Genomic DNA, 8760 nt, shown 5'->3' with positions numbered 1-8760 from the left:
AGGGCATCGTCATGAGGTCTATCGAGGTCTAATGTCTCACTCTCCCATAAAGAGATCTTAGTGTTAGACTCAGACTTGGTCGGTTTGGACTGAGTGTTTGACACAGCTTTCCGTACGTGACTTTTAATAGAGTTAACGGAGTCTTGACACACATCGGACCCTCCAAGGATGTAATCGATCCTTGAGCCAGGGCTCGATTGGGGAGGTGGTTTACTCAAGAGGGCCTCGATTTGTAGGCTTTTTCCTTGTGGAAACTTTCCAAGGATCATATCGACTCTCTTTTTGGGAGCTGGGGGTGGTGAGTCTGTTTCTTTTTCAGGTGACCTCTCGCGTTTTGGAGAGCTATCTCTGGGACCTCTCTTCTGATAAGGTTGTGGCTTTTTGAGGTCCACATCTTTTATTTCTCCGGCTGCGAATTTAGCAGCCAGTTGTCGTTGGAGGTCCCAACATTCTTCGGTTGAATGTCCCTTTCGATCGTGGTAAGAGCAATGTTTGCTCTCGTCATAACCTTTGGACCAGGGGGCTTTAGCTGTCGCGGCGACAGGTTTTTCTTCCTTGTCTTCCTCGACTACGTTCTGCAAAGGATTTCTGCGGTGGCTCCGACAGAGTCTCAGGAACAGAATCCAACAGCTGGAAAGAATTACTTGTTGGAGGAGTGGTAGTTTCCAGAGAAGAACTCTGGACTTTGCGCCTGTAAACTTTACCATCCTGTGACTTAGAAACAATGGGCAGAAGGCTTCTGATCGGAGCCTTTCCTTCTCTATGCCCTTGGGTCTCGCCTTCATGTTTGCTCGCATTAAGATTAATGCTTTCCTGTTTTCTCACAGTAGGATCAATGTTCTTTCTCGCATTTGCATTTGCATCAACATGCTTTCTCGGGTTTGTTCGAGGGCAGTTGACTGTTAAATGTTTTACCGAGTTGCAAGTCGTGCAGGTTTTAGGAGCAGAAGAACATCGAGATATTGTATGCCCAATCTTTTTGCAGAATGAGCAAATTGAAGGGAGCCATGGGCTTGAGACCGTAATTCTCCTGATCTCTCCAGTCTCGAACTGTGCGTTGACAGCTTCAGGTAAAGGCTTCCTTGGATCGATAACAGTATAAACTCTAGCCACCTCTATGTTTGTGAGATTTTCAGTAGAAGGATGCAGACCGATGGGATGGCCGACCAAGCCTGCAATTTCTTTAAGAGCATCACGGTTAAAGAACTGAAGAGGAACTCCGGTGAAATCCACCCAAACGGGAACCATCGAGAGTTGTGGTTTTTCTTGCAAAGGGCCCGGGGTCCATTTTGCAACGAACATGGTCTGGCCATTAACTTGCCAAATGCTCTGCTTAAGAATTCTCCGTCTTGCATTTGGACAGGGAACTCTGAAGAGAAAAGCGTGACCCTCCATTTTAGAAACGGAGATGTCGCGTTTATGTTTGCTCCACATGCCATTTACTATGGCGTGAACAGCACCACGAGGAGGAGAGTCTTCATAAAATTGACCAAGGATGAATGAATCCCAAGCTTTCTTGTTCTTTTCGATGACAGCATTTGGAATACGAACGCAAGCCTCGCCTGAATCAAGGGTGAAAGGGGGGTCTCAGTAGGTTTCATTTTGGGAGCAGAGCTGTCGACAAGATCTTTCCACTGTGTCGCTAGTTTTTCAACTGTCTGCTGATGAGGAACGATGTTCACATTCTGGACAGTTGTAGGATTCTCTGGTCGAGTTTGGGTTGCAGGTACATGAACATCTTCTTTGTTTGTTGCTGTAGCTGACTTCTGAAAATTGAGGTTTTCCAGGATTGAGGCACCGGTAGCTGCAGGAGCAGAAGGTGGTGGCTCGACTAAAGGTTCATGGCCTGAGGAAGCATCAGCGGTGGCTGGGATATCTTGCTGAGGCGATGGTTCAGTGTTCAGGTCTGAGGCACCGACAGCTGCGGGAGCAGAATACGGAGGCTCGACAAGTGAGTTTTGGCCTGTGGAAGCTTCAGTGATGACTGGAAGATCTTGCTGAGGCACGGATTCACTGTTCACTGCTGGGATTTCAGGTGTGAATTTGGTTTCTTGAGACGATTTCTGACCAGATCCAGTGGGGATCTGATTGGTTGAGAGTTTCTTGGGATTTTTCTTCTTAGCCATGGAGGAGGGAGGTGTGAGGGACAAGGTTTCACTTCTTAGATTTAGGTTAGGTCAAGAGAGATGAATGAGAATCGTGGGCTGAATCCCGTAAATAAACTTGAAGAATGAATATGATTTTATTGATGAGTTGAAAGATGATGAATACAAAGGAATGTATCTTGAGATGATTACTAAAGAATACTTAATGCTTTTAATCTAGTACAAAAGTTGATATATGGAAAAAAGATGGCTTGTCTTTTATCTTCTCCGTCTTTATATAGTCTAGGTTTCGTTGGCAACCCTTCAACTGTTCTCCGAGATATTCGGCTTCAATTACGGAACTCGCTTTAGGCTCCTCTTGACCGAGTCTCTTAAGGTGTTAGCTCACTTTCTGTCGTGACCTCTGCTATGATGTCTCCCAGGTCCAGTCGTCAGCTCGGCTTTCAGCTCCCTTTGTTATGATGGGCTTATCGCAACCCACATGCTAGCTCACGCTTATCGGTACCTCACCTGAGGGTCATATTCGGGTCCAACACCGTTCTCAAAAAGATAATGAGCGAATCTGTATCATGATAAAGAGAGAACGAATATAAACATAAAGATTCCCATTTAACCACTGGGTAAACATTGAAGTTATGGTTTTTTAATACCTTGTATGAATAGAACTCTCTTTCGCGGCTCTTAGGCTTGAGTCTTCAGGAGGGAGTGACTTGCATAGAGCTAAGGCTTCCTCAAAGTTTCCAGCAGCTGTTAACTGTACAATCTGCAATGACACTTTCTCAGAAAAATAGTATCATATATTCATCAGTGAGCAGTAGTAGGCCTGCGGTTATTACCCGAACCGAACTTGCCGAACCGACCCGTAAAGTTTGGTTTTCAGTTACTTCGGTTCGACGGTTCGGTTCGGCAACTAAAAAAAAATTGTTTTCGGTGTCGGTTAGTTCGTTTAAAAAAAAATCCAAACAGTACCAATCTTAACGAAATTCCGAACCGAAATAACAAAAGATTTTCAAATTTTATTCAATTTCAACCGAAAATTAAACCGAACTAACCGCAAAAACAAAAACTTGGGTATCAGTTTTTGAAACCGAACTAACTGAAAGCCGAACCGAACCAAACCCAAAAAAATTTCGGTTCAAATTTCGAACTACTCGAACTAACCGAATAAACCGAACCCACAAACTAGTAGCAAGAAACATCAAATTTTCTCAGAGCTAAAGTCAAAATCACCTGGGCACCAATAGAAACAGGAAAGAGAACATGAACAGAGTTATCCAAACCAACAATCACAGCATTGTTACTCTTGACAAGGTGCCGAATATTTTGGAGAACAGTCTGTATTAAAGGATAGGGGCTTCGTAGCAAGCGAACCTAATAAAAACAAAAGGCATAATAAGCGCATAACTAACAGGTTTCTAGAAATGCAAAGAGAACCAAACTAGCTTCTCCTAGAACTTTACATACCTCAACTCGCCGTGGCAACAAGGCAAATCCTCTCTGTCTGAAGTAGCTTTTGGAGCCTCTGACCAGCAAATCCTCTCTGTCTGAAGTAGCTTTCCATTTTGATCAACAAAAACTCCAATGTTCTCCTACAAGTACAAAGAAGAAACTAATAAAATAACAATCCAAACAACACCTCAAGGCAGATGCTACACCAAGATTCACCTTCCCCAAGAGAAGTTCACCAGAAGGTAGAGAAGTCACAAGAGGAGGAGAAACTCTACCAGAAGGAAACACCTCAGAGAGTGTCCCATTAGCAGTGTTAAGTATCACATACTCTTTCCTAATCCCTAAGCAAATGTTTTCACCGCACCAAGAAATGGACTTTACAGTATCAGGAACTCCAAAGTCTCTCACTTCAACAAACCCTCTTCCTCCTGAACAAACCCATCATCAGAAAACAACTCTTCTTAAATAAAAATCCAAACTTTCAATCCAGTGTAGACAAGACACAACTAAAAATCCGAACTTTCAATTCAATATCTAGGCAGGGAGACAAGACACAACTAAAAATCCAAATTTCCAATCCAATGTGTAGCAGACAAGACACAAGTCAAAGCTCCGAGACACCTTAAGATCCAAACTTTCAATTCAATATGTAGACAGGGAGACAAGACACAACTCAGCTCCGAGACAACTAAAAATCCAAACTAGCAATTCAATATGTGGACAGGGAGACAAGAAACAACTCAAATCTCCGAGACATACAGGCAGACAAGACATAACTCGAAGCTCAGACACAACTAAAAATCCAAACTTTACCGTCGTGCTTGAAGATGCAGACCCTCTTTTGCCTCGAGAAACAGAGGAAGCCATGACCATCGTCCTAGGCATACGCGTTCGCGCCTTTCGCTTTGGTGATCACAGCGACTGTCTCCAAGTTAGGTTTCTTAGAGAAGCCAGAGACGGCCGTCTCGAGGACGTAAGGCTCTTGACGCAGCTCAGAGGAGGAGGAGGATTGAGGAGAGTAAATGCGGAGGGAGCCGTCGTAGCATCCGGCGAGTAGTTTAGAGCCGTAGGATTCGAGAGCGTCGATTCAAGCGGGACAATTGTTAGCTGGAACGAGTCGTAAGCGTGGTGAACCATTGTCTCTTTCGTGGGATCAAAATCTCAACGTTTCTCGAAATGATGATTGAGAATCAGAGCTGAGATAAATGTAGGATCATGAACATTGAGTCAAATAATTTACCAAGGAAAGATTTTTATTACAACAATTGCGTTGAGATTGAAATTGAATTCACTTGCAGATGAGAACGGAGATGATGATTCGATATCGTGCAATTAGTTTTTAAAATTGTGAAATGTTTGGATAAATTAATGAAATAAAAACATATGCTCCCGGCGGGGCTCGAACCCGCGACCTTCGGCTCATAAGACCAACGCTCTAACCAACTGAGCTACGGGAGCTGTTGTGTTAACTAATCTACATGTATTTATATGGCAGTTTGTTAATTATTTCATATTTGGACAAATTTCTGATGAAGCCTGAATTTGAATTTTAGTAAACTTAATATATAATATTTTGTTTATAAATATGTAGTGATTTTCATGTTTATTTCATTTCTGAATGTTAAATAATTAAACTTGTTGCTACATTTGCTTTTGAAAATACACTATATACTTTACATCAATAAAAGAAGTTTATATTTTACTATTAATAAAATATAGGATATGAATAGCCTTTTAAAATTTGTCCTTAAAAGCTTTAGAGATACAAAATACCCTTTCCAAGCTCATCTTGACATATAACTTAAAAATATTGTAATAGATAGATTAGTTAATTAAGAGCAAAATTTCATCAGAACTCATGAATAAACTCGAAAAAAATCATCATAAATAAAAGGATTACTCTGATAACTTCAATTACTAAACACAAAACAATTACACACGGTAACAATATTCTCACACATACAACATTCATGAGAAGGAACGTCTCTATTATAACATTAAAAAAAAAAGTCTTTGGCTCACTAAGCAAAGACTTGGAACCTTATTAGTTATCTAAGTAAACATGACTTTTTATTGGCTCTTCTTCGACGAGAATAAACCTTTACTATTCATCTTTTCTTGTTTCTGTGTGTATATATATAACTCTCAGCTAGCTGCTGATGCAAGAGAATTGGCTGGCTCAAGAACAACATCGGCTGGAGAGAAACCGTTTGGTTTAGGATACTGTTTCTCTTCCAGTCCCCAGAACTTTGCTGTTTTGACATCATCTTCACACATTTGTTTTGAGAACTCCTCATGATCATACTCTAGTGTTGCTTCTCCTCCAAACTCCTTGGGAAGATTCTCAACATCAAAGTGTGATATCATCAGTTCATCACTTGTTTTGTCTTTAGGGTACACAAACTTGACCTTTTGAGCTGTACATGGGTCCAAGAAGTACTGAACAGCCTACGTACAGGGATAAGAGTAGGTAAATAGACTCTTTAATGAGTTCAAAAACTTTTAAAAAGATTAAAAAACATTTTGATGAATGTGTAATGACTCTTTACCCTGTAGACTGCTTGGAAGAGTCTTGGTGGATTGTAGAGAAAGGCGATACCGAGTCTCTCAGGGTAATGATTCTGTAGAATGTAGACAATCTCACGTGTTGTTTTCATAGGGACATTAGCAGCCATAGACCAACCAGTGAAATCAATGAGCCAAGACATTTGTTCTTGTCCCTTGGGAAGATTGAGGATTGCATTTTCAAGAAGATATACCAAATGCTTGATATTACCTTCTGCTGATGTTGAGTTCTGTTTTACAATATCAAGAGTTTTTAAAACTCACGAAAAATATTTTTAAAATAGTCAAATATGTGAAAATGCGCTTATTTACCTGTAATGCTGGTCTCATTATAAGTACTACTCTGCCTTGTCTATCATGAAAACTAGCTCTTGAAACTTTACCGGTCTCACCTTCATGTGCTACTTGATTCTGGAGAAAATTAAAAACAAGAAAAAAATTACTTACTCGTAAAATATACAAAATCATTGAATATATGAGCAAAATAGAGTTAAATATGTTAGCAAAAAAAAATAGAGTTAAATTTACCCAACGGATCTCTTGAGGTTTGTATGTTGATCTCCACTTGAGAGTCTCCTCAAGCATTTTTTTGGCTTTCTCCACATTCCAGTTACGAGCAGCCAAATATCTCCTCAAGGAAGCATCAGAGCAGAACACTAAACTTTGTCCAGAGAGCGGCTCTATCGCAGATCTCAATTCTCTAACCTGAAATTTTATAGGCGTAAGACTTTTGAAGTTATATTAATGAGAGAAAAATACAATAAAGATTCTTGTATACCTTGTTATCATGCTGAGAACCATCATCAAGTTGGTGCGCATTCCTTCTCTTAAACATGTTTAGTTAACAATCTTTTAATCTCTAACGAGAAAGCTTCAAAGCCTAGAAATGGTAAATTATAGTTATGATCCAATAGGAGCTAGATTAGATTCAAGAATCAGCAAGAGGATAGTTTGATCGGCTATTAATAGAAAAATAATAATCTAACATCTAATACGGGATCAAGAATCCATTCTAGTTTACCTTACCTAATAAAGATTCTACAAAGTTTTTGTCAATAATTCAACTTTGAAGAAACTCTCTAGAAAATCACAGGCCTTCTCGAAACGTATTATAATTCAAAGCATTTGTTACATATATTTTGACTTTTTAAGATCACAAACTTCTTGGCCGAGAGAGACTTGGAAATGGTACAAAGCTTTCTAGAGTTTTAGAACGAACTAAAAAAACGAAGTTGAAAACGCAAAGAGGATCTAACCTGATAATAAGGATCTCTTTGTATGAGTGATCGAGAGAGAACGAAAGAGAGAGAGGTATCAATGGGGTTTGGTCGTCACGCGAGTATCATTCCCACTTTAAAAGAACTTAAAAGCATGAAACGTGGGAAAAGACATTAACCAATTTATGTGGCATTTAAAATTAATACGTTTTATTAATTAATAAGTTATATATTGATATTCGAAACTTTTTCAAATGGGCATATAGTATGTGTTTTATGTTCATGTGAAAGGCCAACTGTTGGTAAATTATAAATAGTAGTACTATTTTATTTATTTTTGTATAATTAATTTTCAGTTTTTGGCGTTTGTTTGTTTGACCAAATATATAAGATCTGAAACGATTATTATTGTAAGAGACAAGAGATCCGAAAATCGTGCAGTAATAAGATTTGGTGATTTTACAAAATACATAAAATGTGGGAACTCCCTTAGATCTAATGGTTAATTAAAATTCATATAAAAGCCTAAGTTACAAAAAAACTAAAATTAAAATTCATTAATATTTATATGCTAAAATTTTTGAGTTTGAAATTTATACTAGAGATTGATCTGCGCATCTGCACGGTATTAGTTTTTACCCGAAAGGAACAATCCGTACATAAATAGATAGCCAAATGTTCATGCTTAACTGATTATATAAATTATAAACTAATAAAAAAGACTATTTCTATGTGTTTTGCTAAATTAAGTGAAATAAAAAGAGTTTTATTATTTAATAAAATAATTATATGTAGTAAAAATTAAGTGACAATAAATGTAATACTTTTTATTATCTTGATTTAAGTTATTATTTTATTCACAAAACATGTCTTTAAGTTATGTTTTTGGTTACGTAATTTTCCACCAATTAAAACTAAAAAAAAAGTTTTAGTAAAACAAACTAAACCGAACAACGTTTAACCATATGCAAAACTCAATTGTTTACATTTTTGATTTTATAATTGGCACAAAGTTAATGTTGACTAACTAATAAATAAAAATATGCACTATTATTATTATGGTAATATAATTAATGATGTGATATATTGTTAATAGGGGTGTTCAATCCGGATATCGGTTCGGTTTAGGTCCGTTTTTTTTGGTTTTCGGTATTTCAGTTAGTAAAATATAACTACCATTCTAAATCCATATTTACTTCGGTTCGGTTCGATTTATATACCGTCGGTTTTCGGTTTATTCGGTTTTATACCAAAAAACATAACTATATAGTTTGAGATCATATAAAATGAATTTTAGAGTCATATTGTCAACACAGTCATTTATTAAAAATATATTACATGTTCAAATAAATGAACAAAAAAGTAAAAATACTTCTGCCATCAAATAAAATAATCAAATCTATAATTAAAATCAGAGCCTGAAA

General features: G+C 37.9%; 2 protein-coding genes and 1 non-coding gene across 4 annotated transcripts in view; all 3 read right to left on the bottom strand.

Moving 5' to 3' along the window:
- Nucleotides 1-4427, bottom strand: part of LOC106330973 (vam6/Vps39-like protein) — a 7016-nt gene extending 2589 nt beyond the window's left edge. Inside the window, exons 1-6 of the mRNA XM_013769353.1 lie at nucleotides 4400-4427; nucleotides 3737-3982; nucleotides 3570-3658; nucleotides 3336-3476; nucleotides 2756-2868; nucleotides 2646-2667 (exon numbers count right to left, since the gene is read on the bottom strand). Of these exons, the coding sequence (XP_013624807.1) occupies nucleotides 2646-2667; nucleotides 2756-2868; nucleotides 3336-3476; nucleotides 3570-3658; nucleotides 3737-3982; nucleotides 4400-4427 (639 nt within the window). The remainder of the gene's footprint in view (nucleotides 1-2645; nucleotides 2668-2755; nucleotides 2869-3335; nucleotides 3477-3569; nucleotides 3659-3736; nucleotides 3983-4399) is intronic.
- A 511-nt stretch (nucleotides 4428-4938) lies between these two features.
- TRNAI-UAU lies at nucleotides 4939-5012 on the bottom strand. The gene has a single exon. It is a non-coding gene; the product is annotated as a tRNA-Ile (tRNA).
- Nucleotides 5013-5468: 456 nt separating this feature from the next.
- Nucleotides 5469-7460, bottom strand: LOC106332529 (random slug protein 5). 2 transcript variants are annotated; one of them, XM_013770996.1, is made up of 6 exons: nucleotides 7376-7460; nucleotides 6898-6999; nucleotides 6648-6824; nucleotides 6432-6530; nucleotides 6104-6349; nucleotides 5469-6002 (listed from the first exon to the last, which is right to left on the bottom strand). In XM_013770996.1, exons 2-6 carry the CDS (start codon nucleotides 6952-6954, stop codon nucleotides 5700-5702), a joined length of 882 nt encoding a protein of 293 aa, XP_013626450.1. In that variant the 5' UTR covers nucleotides 6955-6999; nucleotides 7376-7460; the 3' UTR covers nucleotides 5469-5699. The 2 variants fall into 2 exon arrangements, with proteins under 2 accessions (XP_013626450.1, XP_013626451.1); XM_013770997.1 differs by lacking the exon at nucleotides 7376-7460 and adding an exon at nucleotides 7146-7347.
- Nucleotides 7461-8760: the final 1300 nt, after the last annotated feature.

Source organism: Brassica oleracea, chromosome C3 (genome assembly GCF_000695525.1).
Source record: "Brassica oleracea var. oleracea cultivar TO1000 chromosome C3, BOL, whole genome shotgun sequence".
In the NCBI taxonomy this organism is placed as follows: Eukaryota; Viridiplantae; Streptophyta; class Magnoliopsida; order Brassicales; family Brassicaceae; genus Brassica; species Brassica oleracea.
This window is presented reverse-complemented; position numbering and strand designations above follow the sequence as displayed.

What these genes read in the sequence shown, in the direction of transcription:
- LOC106332529 (XM_013770996.1), bottom strand. Translation starts at nt 6,954, where the DNA reads ATGTTTAAGAGAAGGAATGCGCACCAACTTGATGATGGTTCTCAGCAT. An exon ending in TAATGAGACCAGCATTACAG is followed by an intron (nt 6,350 to 6,431) that starts GTAAATAAGCGC and finishes ATTGTAAAACAG; the next exon opens with AACTCAACATCAGCAGAAGG. An exon ending in TCTTCCAAGCAGTCTACAGG is followed by an intron (nt 6,003 to 6,103) that starts GTAAAGAGTCAT and finishes CCCTGTACGTAG; the next exon opens with GCTGTTCAGTACTTCTTGGA.